This window comes from Corythoichthys intestinalis, chromosome 16 (assembly GCF_030265065.1).
Source record: "Corythoichthys intestinalis isolate RoL2023-P3 chromosome 16, ASM3026506v1, whole genome shotgun sequence".
NCBI classification, from domain to species: Eukaryota; Metazoa; Chordata; class Actinopteri; order Syngnathiformes; family Syngnathidae; genus Corythoichthys; species Corythoichthys intestinalis.
Window position 1 is genome coordinate 25,650,896 of NC_080410.1, and position 25,004 is coordinate 25,675,899.

The following is a 25,004-nucleotide window of genomic DNA, read 5'->3' on the forward strand; positions in this document are numbered from 1 at the left end:
CATAGTTTGGCTGGGGGTGCGACTTATACTCAGGAGCGACTTATGTGTGAAATTATTAATACATTATGATATTATTTCACGTTATTTTGGTGTTTTGGAGTAACACTGATGGTTTGGTAAACATGTTAGCATGTTCTTTATGCTATAGTTATCTGAATAACTCTTAATAGCTAAGGCCACGTTCGCGTTCTGCCTTTGGCAATGTGTGTTCAATTGTATTATTGACTTTTTTATATTGAAAGGCATGCTTTTAGTTTGTGGCGCTTTCACGCCCAAGTAGGGGCGCACTCGCACTTGTTTATGTGAAGAAGAGCGCTCACACGCCAGATGAGACAGACAGCTACGCAGCGTCTCTGAGCGAGTGGGCGAGAGAGAGAAACACGGCTGCGAACCTACGTTCATTGTTTATGCTTGTAAAATATTTCTACAGAGGCAACGCCTGTGTGTATCATCTTTTCTGTTGTTGTCGTTTTCCACACGCGATCGGACACTGAGAGCAAGTTGTGTGGTTGTTTGAACGATGTGCTAATGCTAGCGAACGCATGGTAACCATTTGTGTCATTGCTGTAATAGCAGCTAATTACTTTTTATTTACGTTGATGCAAAGCTGTTTGATTTCGAGGACGAAATTGATTCAGCAAATAATATGGACGTCCAGCATCGTCATTTGGGAGTTTAGCTCACTGAATAGCCAGGACCGAGCCGTAGCGTCCTGGTGAGGACAGTATATTCGCATTTCGTTGTTCATGCATCATGTAACATCATACTGTACACTTATTCATCATGTTGTTCTCTATTGCATTTTTATATTAAATTGCCTTTCATGATGACATATCTGTTCTAAGTGTTGGATTTTATCAAGTAAATTTTCCCCTAAAATGCGACTTATTCTCCGGCGCAACTTATATATGTTTTTTTCAGCTTCGTTGGGCATTTTATGGCTGGTAATACTTAGGTGCGACTTATAGTCCGAAAAATACAGTAATGTGTAATTTCATCTTATTTTGGTCACTCAAGTGGCCAGCGTATCAATCTGTACCTCACGTCATCACAGGCTGACAGGTTATAATTTTGTCCACGAATGATCAACGAAGTGATAAGAAGAATCATACAGTCTCATCTACGTCATGCTGAATCCCTTTTTGGAGATTCCGTGGGTTTCTCTGGCTTGATTTTGCTGTTTTAACTTCATCAACACACTGGTGACTTGAACCGCAACTCATGAGGTTTTTTTCTGAACCGGAAGTTTGAAGCAGAAATTTTCCAAGATGGCGCCACCCATATTTCGCTCAGGAAACTTGTTTATAGATCCTCTGTACTTTTAACCATTTTAATTTAAAAAAAAAAAAAAAAAAAAGCTATCAAATTCTTTTTTATTTTAACTCATTAAAACATCCAATACATTTTGATGGAACAGACATCTAGTGCTGTCAATGGGCATAAACCATGAGCATTCACAGCCAGTCCTTCCAGACGTCTTTTGCTATCAATGGCAGGCAATGAGTTAATGACAATAATTAGCAATGGTCATTGCCCTTAGTGTCAAAAGTGTTCCCAGTGAGAAGCAGTTGCCATAGCGACACTGTTTGCCTTTCCCAGCCCGCAGTTTCAGGACGACGGTTTTCGGCTGGAATGCAGACATGGAGTTGAGGGCATTGGTTTAGCATTCCAAGTGGGTCAACAGATGAATATTTAAAACAAAAAAAATAATAGTAATCAATTCGAAGCTGAAGTACAGTTCGTGAGGGACAGCAGGAGCGAGCAAGAGAGCACCTTCACTCGTCCTGAGAACAATGACGTCTTTCAAGCCGAACTTGACCCACACTGCAAAAAAAGCCAGACGATTAACATAAAAGCGACTCTTTGGTTACATTGTGGTTTCATTATGATTATGCTTCCATTTCAACTTTGACTCTTGATCCTTTTATTACCTTCGCCTATGTATTTGGATCCGTGTCTGTTTGTGTTCAAAATAACCAAAGAATAAAGGGATTATCACGATTGCAAGATGTTTGTAATATGAAACAGAAGAGGTGATTAAATTTGGGGGTAATGATGCCAAAAGGGTTCACAGAGATCAGAAAATAAATTTCTCAATAATTTGACAACAGATTAGTCTATTTACTTCACATTTGCTGGGTGGGTGATATGATAAGAAACAAAACTGTTTAGGCGAAAGTCTGGTCTTTCAGAGTGCTCCTCTAGTTTGTATTTTCTTTTTTTTCTATCAACTTTTTCTTTTAAATTTGTCAATTTTTTTTAAGGAATGAAATGCACATAAACCAGCATCCCCGAATGTCATAAAAGCAGATTTTTATTCACATAGGCGAAAAGATTTTTCTTTTTTTTCACAATTTTAGGCATTTTGTAAACAAAATAAAAAATAAGCCTTTGACTTTTTCTATTTCTGTGGTAAGAAACAACTTCTGTACATCTTGCTTTTTCACAAAGCACACACTGCTGCCAAATATACATTTTAGTTTGAATTTGTTCATTCACATTTTTTACACCGAAAAGTAGGGTTGGGCATCGAGCACCGATGGGATCCGGGACTAACACTCCGAATTTTAAAATTTCGATTCCATGTTTCGGTGCCCTGACCGCCGATCGGAAAAAAGATAGCTGCCCAATACCACGAAGAAGAAGCCACATGAAGCATGTGTTTGTGCATTGCAACTTGATTTCAACCATGGACACGGTGCGGCGGCGCTTAAAAATTTGGCTCAATTTTACAAAAAAAAAAGACCAGTCAGCTCAGCGCAACATTTGCAACAGCTACATCATGCTAAGGTGGCTGAATGACCAATATGATTAAACACCTCCAGCTTCACGGAATACAAGTGCCGAGTAGTGCATAGCTAGGTGCCGCGTATTTGACACGCTGCGCCAGTCATCTAACCAGTCAAATCCAGGTTAGTAAAACAATAAATTACGTCTGTCTTCTGCTGCCTCCGCGACCCGACCCAGAATTAAGCGGTAAATGATGGATGCATGGAATAGTACGACAATAAGTCGTATTATTACATCTGGCTATTGTATCTATATAAGCAGCTAGTACTTCATCTGCGTTGGGCGCCTCTGTTAAAATCAACAGTATTAAAAGCATCTTTTGCTTTAGAATCGGTTTTACAAAAAACATTTGTGAAAGTGCACTCCTGTGGAAAGAAACTTCATCATATTCAAGTTCAAAGACTGATATTTATATGGCGGAAAACACTCAGGTGACTTGAAGTTCCGCTCTGACACCCCCAATTTGGCCAAATTTCAAAATTGTCCTATATGCATGTTTTCATCATTGGTAAGCTTAAAATCACAATTATCTGGGGAAAGAAAAATTTTAAACAGGAGGGCATTTTTAAAACAAAAATCTTTTTAAACAGCAAAACCCTAGCTGGAGGTGAGAGCACGCAAGAGCATAATTAAAGACGCCATGATTTAACGAGATATTATCAAGTACTTACTTTTTTCAATCCAAAAACTCCATGTAGCATGTATCACTGAGTGTCAAGACACAGCTGTGAATGGCCACAGCCGGATTTTTGGGAGATTTTATGGGTGAAACATGGTAATATAACAAAGGTCTCGATGCAGAAATTGCAGACGTCAAGGAGTGGTCTTGATGTTCATTTTCATATATCTACCCTCTTAAACGTTTGTTTCAATTTTTCTTTGTCTGGATCGATTATTTATCATCTAAAATATTGGGAAAAATGCGACAGTAACGAAAAAAAAAAAACACAATTAAGCGATAGTTATGAGGTAGATATCCGTGACTTATTTACGGACGCCAATTTTTTCATTGTGACGTAATTTGTTTAAAAGTTAAAAATATGGCAGTGAATAATTTTTTAAAGTCGTGTTTGTTTGTTTTTTAAACTAAATATTAGACATTAATTAATTATTCTAAGCTAAAAATGACCGACATTTTGAACAATATAATTCATTTCCTGCATTTTATGGCTGGGTTGAAACAAACATGGTTGCGTGGTGTCTGTAAACGGGGATCTCCAGGGTAAAACGGACAAATTAAAAAAAGTTTGGAGGGTTAATGCGCCATGAATCTGCTATGGCAGCACATAGACATATTATTCTGTTAAACACAAGTTATTTTAGCTTAAAATACAGCAGTTTATTTTAAAGAGGGGTGCAAGAGCAGAAACTGCTTTTACAACCTTGTCTGTGTTTTCCGCCATATACAAGTTAAAAATAGCCCTGTGAGAAATTCATAGTTAATTGAAAGTTCATATAATTTAAAAAATAATCTAGAAGTTAAGAAACTCATATAAAGTATGCATTTTTTTTACCCTGCCAATTAAAAGAATTGGAATCATTTCGAACCGGAATCGAAACGTGGAATCGGAACCATTCAAATTCAAGCGATTCCCAACCCTACCGAAAAAGGGGTGTGCTACATTTCATCCAGAGGCGGTCCTCCGCTGTCCAACTGTCAGTCTCATATGAATCCCCAAATTGGAGCGCCGGGATACTGAAAGCCCACTTAGTCCGTGTCCAGGTGACAGGGGTTGGTCCCGAGTCTTTGGGCCTGCCTGTACCAGTGCAGGAAGTCGTCGTAGCGCGTGGCGCAGCCCATGCGGGCCTCGCCGAAGCGTAGCGTCCCCGTGAAAAGAATGTCATCGTTGCTGACTTTAAAGGCGCACTGCCGCGGCATTGTGATGCTCCCCGACCATCGCCGTGCTCTCGGTCCCCCGGGCACAAACACCTGCGTCTTTTGTCTGTATAGACGGTTGATGTCTACGTTGATGGACGAGCGATTCTCCTCCGTCTCCTCGCGCACCGACGTGACGATGCCGCGCGCCACTGAACAACAAACACGCACCGTTACACACTGTCCAATTCTGTTAGGGTGATAGCTAGACAAACACACTTACCAAAGTCTTTGGTGCACACTGCCAAAAGAACTTCGGCCTCATTGCACGGCTGACAGGCTTCTAATAAAGAAGGACAAAAAGACATAGTTCATGACTGAATTCCACAAATCAAATCACATGTTGATAACCATCTTTGCCAGAAGGTGAAAGCTACTGTGTATCACAAAAGTGACTCGCATTTCTGAAGATATTTAAGTATATCTTTTCATGGGACAACACTGACAAAATGACACTTTGACACAATGAAAAGTAGTCTGTGTGCATCTTATATAATCGAGTTAATTTATTTTCCCCTCAAAATAACTAAAAATATAGCCATTAATATCTAAACCCCTGGCAACAAAATTGAGTACACCGCTTGGAAACTACGTACATCCCTAAATGTCCAAATTGAGTACTGCTTGTCATTTTCCCTCCAAAATGTCATGTGACTCGTTACAGGAGTGCTGTTAGCATTGCTGCAGAGTTTGAAGAGGTGGGGGGGTCAGCCTGTTAGTGCTCAGACCATACGCCACACTCTACATCAAATTGGTGTGCATGGCTGTCACCCCAGGAGCAAGCCTCTTCTGAGGACGGTACACAAGAAAGCCCGCAAACAGTTTGCTGAAGACATGTCATTAAAGCACATGGATTACTGGAACAATGCCCGATGGTCTGATGAGACGGGCGGCCTTTCATTGTGTCAAAGTGTCATTTTGTCAGTGTTGTCCCATGAAAAGATATAGTTAAATATCTGCAGAAATGCGAGGGGTGTACTCACTTTTGTAATATACTGTATTAAGTTACGTATGTCTGTGTTTTTGTTCAAGATAATCCCTTAATTCGTTCTTGAGTTATTATCAAATTTGCAGGATATGTTTGCAATATGAAACGGCGAAGGTGACGAAATTTTGGGATAAAGAGGTCAAAGAGGTTAGAAATATGGCCATGCTTTGAATTGGGTGGGGGCCTGCTCTCTTAAAGTGCTCGAGTTTAAAAAAAAAAAAAAAAAAAAAAAAAATCAAAAATATTTCAAACCAAACAATAGGTTAAAGCCAAAGCTTTATTTTAAAAAAATCATGTTCTTATATAAATGAAGGGACCCCAACAACCGGGTCGGGGACCGGTAACGATCCGTGGCGCATTTGCTACAGGGCCAAAGAGAAAAAAAATAGGTTGTTAACGACTGTAATCTTGCCTGTGCCTCTTGACTAATCTGAGTAGAGATCTGAGTACATCACCCTCTAGTGGTTGGCCGCCATTACTGGGGTGTTTGTTTTTGCACACTTATAGCAGCCCAACGTCAGTCAATGTAAACAGTAATGTTAGCTGCTGTTGGATGTGTGCGGAGACGTCCTTGGACAGGTTTTTTATGGGGAAAAGGCCTCCTGCTGAGCCAAAAGAGATGCCTACAACAAAGTCTATTTTGCGTATTATGTGGCTAAAAGATAGCAGACGAGGCAACAAAAGTGAATGCACTGAGAGCATCATACCTCGTGGCAAACGTATTACAAAAGCGAAGAAGCCTGTCACGATTGGAGAAGAACTCATTATGCCTGCGACCAAGGATATTTCTGCTAAGTTTTAGAAAAGGCCGCTGTTAAAAAAGGGTTGATTCAGCGTATGGTGAGTTATGTTTTTCCTGCACTTAATGTTTGTTTTTAGCCCTGTCGTGTTATTTTATATTTACTGTAATTTTCTGCCACACATTATGTGACAAAAAGGCCCACATCACCACACTCCGTGGTGCAAAAAAGTTTGGGGACCACTGGTATAAAATTAAAAATGTAAACAATACAGTGGGGTAAATAAGTACTTAGTCAACCACTAATTGTATAAGTTCTCCCACTTGAAAATATTAGAGAGGCCTGTAATTGTCAACAGGGGTAAACCTCAACCATGAGAGACAGAATGTGGAAAAAAAAACAGAAAATCACATTGTTTGATTTTTAAAGAACTTAGTTGCAAATCATGGTGGAAAATAAGTATTTGGTCAAAACAAAAAGTTTATCTCAATACTTTGTTATGTACCATTTGTTGGCAATAACGGAGCCCAAACATTTTCTGTAACTCTTCACAAGCTTTTCACACACTGTTGCTGGTATTTTGACCCATTCCTCCATGCAGATCTTCTCTAGAGTAGTGATGTTTTGGGGCTGTCGTTGGGCAACACGGACTTTCAACTCCCTCCTCACACCGTGGCGTCAAAATGATAACAAGAACGGTGAGCAAAAATCCCAGAACCACACGGGGGGACCTAATGAATGACTTACAGAGAGCTGGGACCACAGTAGCAAAGGCTACTATCAGTAACACAATGCACCGCCAGAGACTCAAATCCTGCACTGCCAGATGTGTCCCCCTGCTAAAGAAAGTACACGTCCAGGCCCATCTGCGGTTCGCTAGAGAGCATTTGGATGATCCAAAAGAGGACTGGGAGAATTTGTTATGGTCAGATGAAACCAAAAAACATCTTTTTGGTAGAAACACAGGTTCTTGTGTTTGGAGGAAAAAGAATACTGAATTGCACCATACCCACTGTGAAGCATGGGGGTGGAAACCTCATGCTTTGGGGCTGTTTTTCTGCACCAGGATGACTGATCTGTGTAAAGGAAAGAATGAATGGGGCCATCTATCGAGAGATTTTGAGTGAAAATCTCCTTCCATCAGCAAGGGCATTGAAGATGAGACGTGGTTGGGTCTTTCGGCATGACAATGATCCCAAACACACAGCCAGGGCAACAAAGGAGTGGCTTCGTAAGAAGCATTTCAAGGTCATGGAGTGGCCTAGCCAGTTTCCAGATCTCAAACCCATAGAAAATCTGTGGAGGGAGTTGAAAGTCCGTGTTGCCCAACGACAGCCCCAAAGCATCACTACTCTAGAGAAGATCTGCATGGAGGAATGGGTCAAAATACCAGCAACAGTGTGTGAAAAGCTTGTGAAGAGTTACAGAAAATGTTTGGGCTCCGTTATTGCCAACAAATGGTACATAACAAAGTATTGAGATAAACTTTTTGTTTTGACCAAATACTTATTTTCCACCATGATTTGCAACTAAGTTCTTTAAAAATCAAACAATGTGATTTTCTGTTTTTTTTTCCACATTCTGTCTCTCATGGTTGAGGTTTACCCATGTTGACAATTACAGGCCTCTCTAATATTTTCAAGTGGGAGAACTTGGACAATTAGTGGTTGACTAAATACTTATTTGCCCCACTGTAAGTGAGATATGGTTGACGCCAGAATTTGAATTTGAATTTATTTGAATTTGAATTTATTTATTTATTTATCTGAAAAACAACGACAAAAACACAAAATGCATGCAGGGAAAATAACTACGAAGATTCTAAGACAATATTTATAAAAAATAACTAACTACGGCTGACACTGACAATCAGTTTATTAATTATTCTGTAAATACTTTTGATTCACTCATTGCCTACCAGTGAAAACAATGTTCAATTCCTTTTAACTGGGTGGACTGGCTGTGAATGTTCATCTATCAACGTCACTGATGGTGCAAGACGTCCAATCCATTTTGACTGGAAGGACTTGCTGCAATCATCAACCAATGAGTTAATAAATGACTTAGGAAGGGGGGTGAATAACATTATTTCCATTTCATTATTAACAAACAAGCAATTATTTGAAACTGACAGCGTGACAAACACTCAAAGAAAAATTTATTCTCATATGGCCTGTAACGTGTTAGAAAATACGCTAAAATGTGGCTTATTGTTTCGTCAAAATTGATAACAGACGTTTTCTAATATCTTGTTTTGATTAAAGATTTATTATTTTATGCCTAGCCAGAAGCAGTAATCTGAAACAACCAAGACCAAAATCCCCTTAAACGTGATAAAAATCAAATGTTATGACATAAGTTTATACAACAATGCACTTCTGTATGATTGTATCATTTTGTTTTTACTTTCTATTCACAATTTAAACTAGGGTAAAGTAACTGCAACTTGCAGCACAAGAGTTCAAAACACTGCTTGGGGGTCTTGACATTAATGCTGTGACACACAAAAATAGCAATGAACTTAAAACCATCCAGATGACAAAATGGGGGGTCGCCAGGGGCAGCGAAGCACAATCGTCAGCCTATTTGCTAAACGGGAGGAGCCCGTAAAATCAAAATCTGCCACTTAAAAAGTCGACTCTAGCTTTTTTTTATTATTATTTTACAGCACAAGAAAGTTTGAAATGGGATAAGTCAAAACACCCATGACAATCCATGAACAGAAAATACACTGACACAAGTCGTAACCACTACAGTAACGTCCTAAAACATTAGAAAAATGTGTTATTCATTTAAAGTACCCCATCAACTTTTCGGACTTAGTATAGAGCCTTGTGGAACACCACAAGTATCATTTTACAGGGAGTTATTGTTTAATTTGGTGGGCTCTTGTACCATCAACTTTGATTTTGAGCTCGAGTGTTCTACAATTGTCCCATGCCTGAAGCAGATCAGTGAACTTTCTATTTTTTTGTTGTTGTTCAAAAGCACTGCTGAGGCGCGCTCGCGTGTCGACAGTGAAACTTGACCGCAGGAATGAGAGCGAGAGCGGAGTCAGCATCTCGTTGGGGTCGCGAGATCGAGACCACTTCACAGACGGGAGCAATATCGGGAAACATCTGGACCCGCGCGACGTCGGGCGCCAACTGGAAGCGCTTCAAAAAAGTCGGCAGAGATGATGAGGTCGCAATAACGACGGAAGCGACGGTGAAACATCTGCCCGGGAGAACATTCAGGCTTCACGGAGGACGACAGAGATGAGAGGAAATCGCTCGAGCGTTGGTCAACTTTGTGAAGCTCGCCAGAAACGCTTGACGATGCCACATCACAACGTCCGTAATCATGCGGGATGAGGATACGTGACGACTGACGGACGCCAGAGCACATGTGGAGGTTTGTACGGTGGAATGAGGGAGCGACGCTGAGGGGAAGCGTGACTGCTAGGTTTAAAGGTTCAACAGGTACAAAGTGTGGAAACATATGCTGCAGTTTTAGGGAGAAGCGCTTGACTGCCAGCTGCCATTTTACATACAATAACGCTTTTACAGTCAGTCTCGCGGGCACACAGTGCTGGTAACACAAATACACGATAACACGGGTTCAGAAATCCCCTCTCACATGGATGCGCAGTCAGTCACACAGTTGCAGAACTACTCACACACGTCCTTTTATATGATCACTAAGTGACAAACACACAAGTAAATCCATGAACATACAAACACGCTCTGAGAAATACTTTGAAAAAAACAAATACTCAATCGCCCAAAGTTTCAAAAAGACACAGCTTCAAACATACTGAAAATTACTTTCAAACACACAGACCAACTTTCAAACATACGTACATGAACACACAGGTTAACACATAAAAACAATAAGTTACACACAATTAAATTAACACAAAAACTAATGCTAAGCGATTTGACGATATATATATCGCCAAAACAACACTAACTAATGTATCGTCATAAGTTATGTTAATCATCACTATTGTCAAATTTAATAACATATAACTTATTAGCTGCCCTTGACAGCTGGCAGAGATCATTCGCTGCTAGCCTCTCCCAGTCAAAATGGATTGGACATCGAGCGCGATCAAAGGCACTGAAACATGACAGCCAGTCCTCCCAATTTAAATGAACTGGACGTCAAAGGAAGGCAATGAGTTCAAATACACTGTACTCAACTCTAGATATGTGTCGATCACCGATTTCAAGGTATATCGTGGTATGAAAACGCCAAGGTTTCAAAATCGGAAACATTTTCCGTCATACGTCCTGAAGGTATTACTGTAGCTACTTTTATGTCCTAAAAGTGCATGGAGAAATCCCTCCCTAGCAGCTGTAAGCAACCCTCCCCTACCGGTTGTTTCTTAGTGTCAGTGAGTCAGCTATGCTACACGATGGCTGGAGGAGGTGGAACTCCTGAACTTTTGCTGAAAACGAAATCGCTGGTATGGGAATACTTCAGCTACAGAAAAGTTACTGACGGCCGTTGCTTACAGGAGGAGGGCCAACCGATATGTAAAACCTGTTTGCGGAGGGTGGCTGCCGAGGAGGCAATACCTCCAATATGATTTCGCATTTATACAAAATTTAAGATTAGGATACATTGTCATGAACATTTCCCACCAGCTACGAGAGTTAACTCCAGCGTGTTTAGTGTGTCTAGCAGTGGTAAAACGTGGCGTTTTTTTCTCTCCGTCAACTGTCTGTGTTGAGAAAGAGAGTGTGTGTATAATGTAAACATGAAATGAGTCATACACACGTGCTTTTCATGGAAAATAATTCAATTATTTTTGTTCTGATGGTAATAATGCTGAGCTGTGGCTGTGGGTTTAGGCTCACCTAAAGGAATGCATTTATTTTAATTTTATTTAGAATATTTTGTTTGTTTTTTCTTATTTATTTTAACTTAATTTTATATTTGTGCTCCAATTTGCTAATGTTTTAAAAAATAAAAATCCTGTTCAATGGAAATCTTTTTTTTTTTTAAACCAGATATCTCAAAGTAACAAATTTTAGAGATGTAATTGCAAATTTGCAATACCGTGATATCGTGATATTTTGGCTTAAGGTTATCATACCGTCAGAATATCATACCGGCACATGCCTACTCAACTCTTCAGAGTAGATATTTTTTAATCAAGGAAGACGAACAGCCACTAGATGTCCCTATATAAGCAAACCAGGGGTGTCCTACAAAATACACATATGGTGCACCAATAAAACAAATAGTTAAGTCCTTTTCACACTAGCGTCAGCCCTGTGTGAAGAGCGGTCCATTGTAAGCGCAAAACAGGAGGAGCCACACAGCCTGACGTAGACAATGTCAGGAAGTGAAAAGATGCAAGAACATTTACTATAGTCCCAAGCAATAATGCTTTTATTTTTCATTGTTGCACAAGAAAAGAGCGACTCTTCCTATTTCAAGTAGTAGGAGGCATTGTAACAGCCATGTAAAGAGTTTTTCTAGTTACGGTGAAAAGGTGAATAGGTTTTGTTGTGCGTGAACTACATTTCCACACAAATACACTTTGAGGTACCATTTAGCTTAGCAACGACAGGTATGATAGTCATTTTTCGAGTGTTCCAGAGCTCGCGAAGCGTTCAAAAAGTGCATTTATCAAGGTTTCGTCGGCCCGTGATTTGCGTATATCCGTCTGCCGAAACAGCCTGATAGCACAGATTAAGTACGCCTGGCCCTCTGCTATTGGATGCGTTTTTGACGTCAGCATGGCGGCGCTCTGAAATTAGAACAAGGCTCTATTTTTGGCCCCGCTTCTCAGCCCAAATTCATTCAAATCTGCTGTTCTGTCTAAAACGGACTTCCACCGCTCACTTTCGCCGAGAAAATGGCTCCCACTTACACAAATGAATGGGTTGCCGCTGAACCCTTCACACTAGTTTGAAAAGGCCTTTAATGAAACTGAATACACATAGCCACAACTACACCATCGGAAAGGAATAAACCACTAATAATTTCTAATGTTTGACTTTTTTCTTTCTCATCTTTCATTTCATCAAATAATTAAAAATATGATAAATTGTGGTTTATGGTTACCGTGATATAAAATGGCCCGTATCATTATAGATTTTGTCCATTTCGCCCAGGACTAAAAAGTTTCAAACACTTACAAATTCACACACATTACAGTAACACACGATTACAGTATATCTAGTCAGTCTTCCACAATGATGTTATGTGATTATTCCATCATTGGCAAATATCTGCTTCACCGCCACTTCCTGTTTCCTAATATTAGGAACACCCATACGATCCAATGAAGCGTTTTTGCAGCTGTTCTTCAATGTTTTCTTGTAATGTTCATCATCTTGCTGCAAGATGTTGGACAGACTGCCAGAAAAAAATGACTATTTGAAATCCCTGCCTGTACCCTATATAGTAGCTGTCCTATAAGTGAGTTCGCCATTTTCCATTGTTTCAGGTGTATTCAAGTAGGGCTGCAGCTATCGATTATTTTAGTAGTCAATTAATCGATGAAATAGTTAGTTCGAATAATCGAGTAATCAGATAAGGAACATGAAAAACTAAAATACCTGAGCTGAGCTTCAAACAGTATAAAAAAATAAACAAGGATCTACTGTATGTACAACAAAAGAACAATCGGCTAACTTACATAGCAAAAGTCCGCTAGCTTAAATGCTATAAAACGCTTTTTTGTTTTGTTTTGTTTTTTACAACACTCTTAACAAAGGGTTCAGACACATATTCCTACAAAAAAAAAAAAAAACGCTAAAAATACCATTAAACTAAATAACGAATGCATTTAAAAAACATTAGCTCAAACAAAAACTTGGCTTATGTTGGTCTTAACATGGAGCAGCTGGATTCAGCCATTTTAAATGAGGCAGACTGGAGGGCAAATACACTTTCAAAATTAACCATTACAACGCCACTTTAATTAAACGAATACTCAAAGCAGCAAAATTTAATTCAAATCTTTTTTTCTAATCGAATAATCGAGTTAATCGATTAATCGTTGCATCACTATATTCAAGTTAAAAAAACTGGTGGAAACGCATATCTAAGCGGCTCTTACCCGCTGGCAGGGAGCGGTCCCCCATGAGCTCATCACTGACGAGCTCATACTGGAAGGCAGTGACGCGGCGACTGATGTCAGTGCGCGGGATAGCCTCAATGAAGAGCGCCCCCTCCAGGATGCCGAAACAGCGCACCCGGCCCGCCGCCTGGTCGTGCTCACGCAGGAGCGAACGCAATCGGCCGTTCAAGTCCAGGTAGACGTTGGTGCCGCTGGACTCGGGGGCGGGTTTGACGCAGACGGAGAGGCGGGCGGCGGCGGGCGAGATGGTATTAGGGCGCAGGTTGACGATGATGGCGCCTGTAGGGTACAGCCACTCCAGTGAGCCCTGAGAGCAGCGCAGGTACACCTGCTCCACGTCCCGCGTGTGACCCTCATGGGTCAGGCCGCTGAAATGCAAAAACACCCCAAGTTAGTCCACTGGCGGTAAACTGGATAAATGCTTAATAATTTGGTAGTCAATGATTATGTTTCAGTGCTTACTCACATTCACTGTTGGTCAGTCATACACATAGGTACCACATTCATAAAACCATAATATAGTTTTTTCAAGAAGAGATTGTTGGTTCAAAAATAAAAACATGAATACTTTGGAATGTTACAACAATAATATAACATGTATTGTATTTCCAAATTATAAATCGAACCAAACTTCACTTGTTTTTCATGGTTTGGCTGGGCTTGATGTGCCACAAAAAGACGCTCATGTTTAGTGTTTATTTCTGGTCTCTGATCAAATAAAATTCCTCTCGAAATGTATTTTCCTTTCATTGTGTATTTTTATTTATTTTTATTTTTTGCTCATGCAACTTCTATATTTTGAAAAAAAATACTACAAAAAATATACAAAAAAATAAAAATATTACCATCAAATCTACCACTGCTGTGCTATGTATAGTTACCATTACCATGTCTGTTTTTGTCCCATTTTATCCCCTCAAACCCTCTTCTTTGCAGCTGCATTATCAATAAACAACAACATTAACAACCACAGAGGGAATCTTTTGCTACACTTACTTGTTGCAAAGAGAAAAAAAAGCGTATCTAAAATTGTGCGTGACCATGCAGCTGAACCGGACAAATTAGTTAAGTATTTATGTTGCAAGGCACTACTGTATTTTGGTCAATTAAATAACTTTGCTTGATAAAAACCTGGCTTCTACATATGTGGACATCATATTTTCTGTCATGTCGGCCGCAATATTAACATTTGGGATATAACAAGTGTGGCCTACATGACACAAAAGATCATGTCCAGGTCACAATTATAATTATTTAATGTATTCTTTTCTTTTTTTTTTTTTTTTTATGAATAAAAAAATATAAATTAATAAAAGGTTAATTAAATTCTAAATTAAAATGAATAAAAAGAAATATGCTTTGCTTATGCTCTCCAATAACACTTTATGATAAATAAGAAAATATTATATTTACAATGAACTAATTGCCTCTCATTGGTAATGATAGACGTCCAATTAATTCAAACTGGGATGACGGGCTTTATCTTTCAGTGCCATTGACGGCGCTAGATGTTCAATCCATAAATGGATTGAATGTCTAGCGCCGTCAATAGCAGCCAATGAGTTACATGAGTGCCCTACAAAGTAGGGCGAATGATATTGGAAAAAACTTACATTGCGACTCCTTGGGGGTTTGCGATATATGTATATTGCAGTTTTCGTCAGATGATTTGAATAGCTCTGTTTGGGAAGACTTTGGTTGACTCACCATGTTTCTGTATTAGTGTATTGCATTCAATATTTTATTAATTGTTTTTCCTGAGTTTTCCCCCCATGTTTTTCTCCTTTGTCCTTGTATTCTTTATTTTTTTCCTTCATTTTATATTCTTTAAACAATTGATCATATTCTTTATTATAAAAATGTTATCTTCGTTTCCCATTTTTTTATTGTTTCATTATAGATTTAACTTGCTTCAATTTACTTTAACTGTATCTATTTATTTATTATTCATTTATTTAAGAACTGAAAGTGCAAAAAAAATTGCAAAACCGCGATATATGATTGTATTCATACAGTATAATACCGTTTAATCCAGGCCAAGGGGATCAACTGTGAATGATGAAGATTGCTGTATATAAAATGGATACAGGAAGCCATGTCTAAGCAAACCTGCTGCTTTTATGAAGCAAACCAAAACTTTATTCATTCAAAAAACTAGTAATACCATATTGGCCTGGATAAAAGACGGCCCTGATTATAAGACGACCCCCTCTTTTTCAAGACTCAAGTTTGAAAAAAGACTTTTTGAACACCAAATTAATTTTTATACAGAAAATAATTACAGTACATCCAAAACAAATAATTATAACAATATATTTGAGAGAAAAAGCATGTTATTTTGCCTCATTCAAATCTTAATATCTGAACATTTAAATATGTAAGCTAAAGTGCAATCACATTCGTAAATGAATGGCTTCTGGTTTTTGAAATGTAGATAAACCAATCTATTTTGATAAAACAATAAAATTGCAATAACTGCATTAACCATCAAAGTGAAGTCTAACTGTAGTCTTGAAACAAATCTGAATAGGGAAAAACATTGCAATAAAATAATGCAAACTGGTTAAACTTGAGAGTAGCTGAGATCTGTCATGACATCGCTTCAATGATATCTGGCGCCATCTAGCGTCGTGAATGGGTATAATGTCTAGACCACGAATATAAGACGGCCCTCACTTTTTCAGAGTTATTTCAATGCAAAAAAACACCGTCTTATACGGTAATAATCGCACGTCCTGCGATAGAACTATTGCACATGTGCATATTGCGATGGCCATATTCAAACGACATATTGTGCAGGCCTACTACAAAGGGTTGTATGTGCTTTATCAAATCCATCAATCGAAATGGATTGAACATCTAGCGCGGTCAATAGCAGGCATTGAGTTACATGAGTGCCTTACAAAGGGTTAAATGTAATATATTTAGAGGTGGGTAGAGTAGCCAAAATATTTACTCAAGTAAGAGTATCGTTACTTGTAAATAATATTATTCATGTATAAGTACTCATCCAAAAATGTACTCATGTACAAGTAAAAAAAGTGTTTGTTGAAAAGAATCGTCAAGTAATGATAACATTGTGAGTAACTGCTTACAATGTTTGATTTTATATATTTTTTTTAAAATCATGGTATATTTGTTTTCTCAGCACAACCTCATCGAAATGAACTGTTAGTATTATACTGTATTATAACCTATTACATGACCATATTAGGCCAAAATTATGACACAAAAATCATCAAACAACAATATGAAACATCACCCGTCCAAAGAGCATGAGTACCCTCTCGTGAAGGAAAAACTTTGTTAACTCTGATTGTTATAATGCAGTTATGTGGTTATTGTTTCAACGTCTCATTGGTGAAACTGGGATGGCCACTGTCGGCATCTCTGGCAATAATAAAGTCAATATGTAGAATAAAGACGAAAAATGTAACGACTGTAGTGTGGCCCAAAGTAGTGGAGTAAGAGTAGTCTTTTTTTCAAAAATCTAATCAAGTATAAGTAGAAAGTATTGCGTGGTAAAATTTCTCTAAGGAGTACATTTTCTCAAAAAGTTACTCAAGTAAATGTAACTGAGTAAATGCAACGCGTTACTACCTACCTCTGGCTGCATATAAAAAAATAAACAACCTTTCTCTCTATTTCAAAATGAAACCAAAAAAACGTGTACAATTTGTACCCACAGTACGAGTGGTGAACCCAATGGTGATCAGGGTTTACCGACGTGTGCTGGTTGGTTTGTTTCACCACCACCAGCTTGGGCAAACCCTAATCAGGCTTGCCTTTTCACCACACAACTGCAACCCAACAATTGTGTGTTTGTACACAATCAATATTTTTGGACCCCTAATAACTTCCAAAGTGATCACCACCCAAATCACTTTCCAGCAATGTTCCTTATTTTTGGAAATAGAAACAACTTTAGGAAACTGCTGCAATGGAAATGGGGGCAACATGACCACCCTCCCTTTCCCTGCAAAGATGTGGCCAACCCTCCCACCCTTGGCAGGCTGCCTTCGGAGGCCGACGACGATGAATAGACGTCCTCACCCGCAACAGAAGTCAGCTTGGTGCAAGTGCAAATGCAGGTCACGCTGACGACCCCCTCCTCGGAGGCTCGTCCGGCCAATGACCACCTCCCACCTCTTGAAAAACGCTATCCATCCATCCGTCTGTCATTTTGCGGCAAAAGGAGGCAGGAAGCCATTGCGGCCTCAGGTCGTGCCAAGCGCGCGGTCGGACTCTGGAGGGAGAAACGCCCTGTTTCCTGAAACTGACCCCCCGCCCCCCCCCTTCAAAACGCGGTGTACAGTAAAACGGAGGGGGGCACACGCGAGCCAGCGTGCCTTTAATTAACTCAAGCCTAGTCCCACTTCCATCATTTCTGCGTGCAATTATAGGAGCTTAGTCAAGAGGCCGACTAATGAAATCCAGATCATTGGTGCACGGCTCAAAGCAGTGAACGCTTTGCCCCTCCTGACTGTAGGATTAAGGGGGGAAAAAATGAAACCACATTATTCAGGCGAGCCTTTAAAGAGCAAAACACATTTGGGCAGATGTGTGACAGAAGGGGGTGCGACCAAACCTCACAAAAAGAATTTGGGATTATACGATATCATTTGTTTGCTCATTCACAAGTGGCGGAATTCATCTAAAGCCCACTGAAACATGTTTGGGTGCCATTGACGCCAATAGACGTCTAATTCATTTTAATTGGGAGGCTTGCAGATATATTTAAAAGCCTTAATACTTGAAAATTCAAAGGCCATATCATAAACAGAAAAGAAATGTACTACTTTTAAACATTTTAAGCATCTTATGTTGATTACAGTCAATCTTAGGGTTGCTATTAGGATCTTTTGTCATACAAAAATATATTTTTGGCCATTTTGGTCATGGAGCAGCAACATTTGAAATAGAAAAAAAAAGACCACGAAAATGTTGCTCATATTATCACGAAATGTGGGAATTGTTCCAAGATTATTTGTTAGAAACTTCTAATACATTTTAGAACAAATATTGGGAGACTTTGTAACAGTTCCAAGTACAGAATTTGATGAGCTACAATATATCAGTAGTCAAATACAGGGATGAGGATGACTTTTAAATCATTCTTATGAGATGTTAATTCACATTTTGGTCAATTAATTCATATAAAAGCAGCTAAAATTAAATATTTACACAGAAAAAGTTGCTTTTCACAACTTGTTGTGACTCATAGAATGCTCCAATTGGTTTTAGATGTGCTTTTGGGTGAAAATGTTGTGTTTTAGAACTCACCTGCCCTTCCAGCTGCACTGGTCGCTCGAGTACTGGCAGAGAGAAGTCCGACATCGGCCAAGAATGAGGAGAAGGAGCGGTAAGAAGGAGGCTAGCAGCGGCTGGCTGAGCATGTTTTTCTTCGCCTCTTCTCGACCTCAAAGTGGCTTCAAAGTCCGCCGCCTCATTTCCTTCTCGCCGTCCACTCGGCTGGTCTCACTCCCGGTTGACTATTTTTTTCCTTGTGCCGTTAAAAGTGGTAGCAAATTTCCACCGCTTAGTTTGCTGCTCAGTCTTGGTTGAGTTTCTTCTTTTCAGCCCTTAGTCAAGTGAGCTCCGAACTCCAAGATTTGACTGCGACCGTGAACGCTCCTCCTTCTCCACGCCTCGTTCGCCGCTTGTTTAAAGAGGCCTTCATGGCTTAATTTCTCCGCTTGGAAATTTCATATTCGATTGAAGCTTTCGAGGAAATGTTTTTAGTTGTTCTAAAAATGAAGAGTTCTTGGTAAAAGTGTTCTGTTTGAGTAGAGATGCAAAATAAAATTTAAAAAAAACATTCTGGTCAAAGGAGGTGTAGTGAATCAATTGTCTTATACGTAAATAAGTCTGGAATTGAATTCAATCTAGAAAATTGACAAACCGACAACAATAGACGCCAAAGTTATTCAAACTGAGCTGGCTTTCATTGAGTGATATTTTGGTGCCATTGACGGTGACAGATGTCTAATCCATTTGAACTGGGAGGGCTGGTAGCCAGTTCAAATAAATTGGACGTCTGCTAGTGACAAAATAATTTAAATTCACAGCAGAAAGATGAAAAGATCCACATTATCTATCATCATCAATGGCAATGAAAGAGATAATAATGTTAAAAAAAAAAAAAAAAAAAAGTGACCTGAAACTATCATGTTGTCGGCTAAGCAGTTTTTTAATCGGGTTTTTAAAAGTTGAGAAACTTACCAAGACAATTTGGAACACAGCAATTTGTATACAATACAGTTTTCTGTTTTGAAATGTAGGGAGCAAACCTATTAAGTTGTTAGAAAAATAAATGAAGACAAGTAAACTAAAAAAATCTTCATTACAGTGACGAAGTACTTATTTACTTCCCAACTGCTTTCAACATAACATTCTAAATAAACAGCTGTTAATGGTAATATTAAAAATATGTTCTTTCAAGAAGAAAACTGCTGGTCTTTTCAAAGGCATGCTCATCAAATATCTGTCAAACATCTGTTTTTACAAGAAAAAAGCTAATTTCTGAGCAACTATGACACAGAGTAACAAACGTGGGTGTCTTGAGAAAACGTGTTTTTCTGGTCGATGACTTTCGAAACATTGCACAATATACATGTTTCAGTGCCTTTGATTAGACGTTAATTACCGTCAATGGCAGCCATTGAGTTATACCATTGCAGCACACTAGATGTCCTCTGTATTTATCAATTGGACTTGGTGCTTGAAGCAGTCTGCCACCACATCAATAGCTTTAAAGTCATTCAACTTGGTCAAGTCACCACAAAGCCACACTGGTCGGGTTTCAAAGCCTACAATGTGATGTGTTGTCACACTGACTCCTCTCTCTCCTCTTTGTCATCTCATGGAAGGAAAAACAAAAATCTTATCCAAGGCTTTTTATTGACAGTTGGTCCAAAATATGGTGAAACGCCTGTTTAAAATCATCTGTCAATCAAGTTTTCTTTTTTCCCCATGTGGGAGTGAGATGGGCTGCATAGACTTGTCCTAAAGTTGGGTATCAGTAAACATCCCTCCACCATGGACGGCGCGCTTGTGAAACTTGGTGGCATTATGTGAATCAAACCCGTCTGACGAGGAGAACCACAACCGTTTGTAAATGGTCCTTTTTCGACTTTCTTCAGGAGGACGAGTGGATGATGATGGATTTGTCGGGATTAGAAGAAGTTCTTGTTTGGGTTTGTGCTAATCCAACTGTCTTCCTTTTAATATTTGAGTCATTCCATTATGATTTTTGGCTTCTGACTTGGTTTTGTGGTTTGAGTGCAGTGAATGGATGTCTCGAAATTGTTCCCTGTTGAGTTAACAGTAAGGCGAGTTGCGACATGATGCCGGTCACAGTTTTTTCTTGTTTCTGACTGTAAAAACCTTGGGGGAGCAAGATGGCGGTTGGTTGTATGCAGAGGTTGATGCCTATGAGACATTGTTTGTAGTTGAGAAAAAAAACCTTTTTCAATTGTAATTTATGTAGACTTTGGTAAAGTAAAATGTGACAATCTTTGGATCTACTACAGAGCCTTGTGGAACATCATGAGTTGTCGGTTTACGACGGAAGTCAGTTAGTTAGGCCCTTGTTAATTTTATATTTTTACAGATAAAAAAAAAAAAAACTCCCAGTATACAAATATAAAACACCGGAAAGAAAAAAAAACAATAGGCAAAACAATAGACTAGTCCGATTAAAAAAAAAACAACAACAACAACAAAAAAAAACATTTTCATTGGGTCAGTGAATCCAAACTTTTTGTGGGGGTACATTGTAGTTAAGATTACGACTGTGAAACATAAAAGCTGAAACAAAACATAGCCACGAGTAAAAAGAGAATTAAAACAGTTCAAGGTGTCAGTAAAATACATGCAGATTAATGATATCAAACACATTCTTTATTAAGTATTGTTGCTAGGCAGACAGTACCGGTAATTCTGTGCCTTAACAAGAAAATAAAGAACAAGGAAAGTGGGAAAAACAGATAAAATCTAACCAAATCTAAACAAGAAATGGAACTTGTTAAAGGGAACCACGGATAGACGTGTAGTTCTTAAAAGATGAACATTATTATGAGTTAAAATAATTTGATATTAAAACCCCTCTTGATGCTTTCGTTTTTATACAACTAGTAGGTCGCCATTGTTGTTGACGTCGCAGGGCGGTGACGTCACACGGTTATGCTGCCGGGCTTCCAGAGTATGACTCAAGCGACATACACATGTCATCTGTGCAGCCCTTTCAGTTTGAACCCGAGAGGAACATTAATAAGCATGATAGCACTGTTGATATTTCACAAAACGAGCAGCAAAAGCAAAATGAAGAGGAAAGACAGAATGAGACGAGATGAAAGTAGGACAAAACCTGTGTTCTGCCTATACCGGCAAACCGTCCTACAACAGCCGAATTTGACAACTGAAGTACTACTGTGCGCTTTCAGCCTGTTTTGTTTAGAGACATACAGACAGAACATACTAAACATTTCTTAAGAAAATACTTAAACTTAGTAATATCAAATAAGGATGGTTCTAATGTGGTCAACAGATCAACAATCTGCTTTAAAGTTACCACAAGAAAACATAATGCTTAAAAGTATGAGAGGGCAACACATGCAAAAAGTATTTTGAGGCAATGAAAAGGTAATAAAAGACTCAATAAAAACACAAACACACACAAAAAAAACCCAATGTGCGCATGTGTTGGACATCTCCCTGCGTGTGAAGTTATTGCAGAACACCGGTAGTGTTCGTCTAGTGACAGTGACAAACTTGGTGCCCTTCGTAGGTCAAAACATGTCCTAAATATTATAAATTTTTAAATCAATGGCAATATGTTATGTGTTTCTAATAACATATTTTAGTAGAAGAGAACAATTGTGGCTAATTAGAGCCTACGAGTCTTTAAGTCCAAGGTTCCCTGAACAATGTGATTTCAAAGTTAGTAGTTAGTTAAATGCCTATGAAATTTACAATAACAAAAAGTAGTTTGCCCAACTTACCCAAATACTAACAGGACACACATTGCCTCAGTTAGTGTGTGAATTGCAATCATATCTTATTATTATTGCTGTTTTGAAACCAAACTAAAGCACAACACTGAAAAAACATGAATTTACCTGCTCGTAAATAATGTAAAAATATGTGGATTTAGAATGGAGCATTGTGGAGCACCAACCACAACTACTGTATCCACGGAGGGTCCTCTGTATAATGTGACCAGAGGAAAGTGTGTTATTCTTGCAGTTGCTTGAGGACTTGCATGTTTGTTGTTGCAAAAAAATTGAACTTTCACCCTGCACACCTGTTTGGAGTTGTTCTTGCTGACGAGAATAAATGGATGACACACAGCGTGTGAGGGTTACTCATCATCCAACAAGCTCCTGTTTTGGAGACAAACTTGGCTTAGGAGGTTCGCCTTAGGAGCGTTTAGTCACAGTGCTAAAATGTTATGATGGCGTGAAACATTAACTCATTGGCTGCCATTGACGGCGTTAGACGTCAATGGCACGTCAGGCTACGTCTATAGTATTCACAGCCAGTCCTCCCAGTTTAAATAAATAGGATGTCCATTCTTGTCAGTGGCAGGCAATGTAAAGGGAGACCTCCTGCCGAGTTTGGGGTGGCAGGGACGGCTCAAGTGTGGCTGATGGGGGAAGGGTAAAATTGGTGTTATTCTAGCTGGCCTGTTGTCACTTTCAAGCCAAGAAGACAGGTTGCGGTGAAAAGCCACCATAAAATAGACCAACCTACTGACAGGATGTGACTTCTTTTTAAGTGTTTACTTGTCCCTTCAACTCTTCCAGTTTTTTGCTTTGTGTAAACCAAATAGAACATACTAGTCAGGGTTTCTTTCTTTTTTTTTTTCTTTTCTTTTTTTTTTGTTTAATTCATGGAACCATACTGCGGTCAGACTTACAGTATGTCTCACATATACTGTATGTGTGTGAAAACTATGGAGACAGAAAGGTGCCATTGGATGGTCGTCTGAAGCAATGAACACCTTTAGAGGTCATTTTCACTTCCCCTTCCGAATAGGCTTGTACAGTTTGACAAAACAGTTGTTGCTTGTTAGAAAGTTGTACTGATGCAAGACCACATCGAGTAAGGTTAAATCAATACCATTTGTACGTAGATACAGTGATCCCTCATTTTTCGCGGTTAATGGGGCACAAAACCCGCTACAATAAGTAAAAAACCGCAAAGTAGCGCCCCCCCCTTACCCCAAATTTTTTGTGTTCAATGTATTTATTCAGATTTAGCATTGGAAAGAGATTCATATATATATTCATTCATATATATTCATATATGTTTTTTCACTTTTTTCCCAAAGTATAATTAAAAAAAAAAACAATATATATATATATATATATACGGTATATCTACGTATATATATATATATACAGTGGGGAGAACAAGTATTTGACACACTGCCAATGGGTTTTCCCATTGACTGTGTATCAAATACTTGTTCTCCCCACTGTATATATATATATATATATATATATATATATATATATATATATATATATATATATATATATATATATATGTATATATATTAGGGCTGTCAAAATTATCGCGTTAACGGGCGTTAATTAATTTTTTAAATTAATCATGTTAAAATATTTGACGCAATTAACGCACTAGGCCCGCTCAGACAGATTTAAATGTCAGTACAGTGAAAGGCCAACTTGTTAATTGTGTTTTATGGAGTTTTTCCGCCCTCTGCTGGCGCTTGGGTGTGACTTGCATATGTTATGTGGCGTAATGTCGCCCTCTGCTGGCAATTCAGTGCAGCTGATTATTTGGGTTTCGGCGCGCTTTTCTGACGTGATTATATGTCGACGCGAACTCACACTAAGGCTACGTTCATACTACAGGTCTTAATGCACGAATCTGATTTTTTTCGTGTTTTTCTGACTCGAGTGAGGCATTAACTTGATGGTCTGAACGTGGCAAGTCGCATAGAACGGGACCATTTCAAATCCGATCTGGGTCACTTTCGTATGTGGTCTAAATCCGATCTGGGCCACATTTTTCCAGACTGTCTCGGCGGTCTGTATTGTCCAGTCCCGCAAATCGGATTTAATGCAGCAATTACGTCATCAAATAGCGAGAGAGTCGTTACCGTAGCGATGCACCTGTGCGTTATTAGCGCCTAGCTTGCAGTGAACACGGCTTTGGGGGAAGGGCTGCGCTTGACAACAGTCATAAAAAATAAAAATGGGTTGAGGATAAGCCTGAGAATGCTCAGTTTTCTCTCTGTTCCAAGTGAGCAATATTTCAACATTGCCTCCACGGCCGAGAGTCGGGACAAACTGCCCGTATGTGTGTGTGACGTGCACAGACAGTGCGTGCATGCTATGGATCCACATATAAACTTTGAATATAAGCCTAAACGGGGATTATTTATGTCTGTTATTTGTGTCCACCTTTTGAAAAGCAAAATATGATATTCCTGGAATGACGGATGACGTCTGTCATTTGTTTTGATGCTTCTGCGCATGCGGGTCTTCTTGCTTAGCG

General features: G+C 39.0%; 1 protein-coding gene across 1 annotated transcript; it reads right to left on the reverse strand.

The window, feature by feature from the left end:
- Positions 1-1,461: 1,461 nt before the first annotated feature.
- Positions 1,462-19,101, reverse strand: metrnla (meteorin like, glial cell differentiation regulator a). Its single transcript, XM_057818007.1, has 4 exons — positions 18,759-19,101; positions 13,455-13,843; positions 4,890-4,949; positions 1,462-4,818 (listed from the first exon to the last, which is right to left on the reverse strand). Exons 1-4 carry the CDS (start codon positions 18,869-18,871, stop codon positions 4,499-4,501), a joined length of 882 nt encoding a protein of 293 aa, XP_057673990.1. The 5' UTR covers positions 18,872-19,101; the 3' UTR covers positions 1,462-4,498.
- Between the last annotated feature and the right edge of the window lie 5,903 nt (positions 19,102-25,004).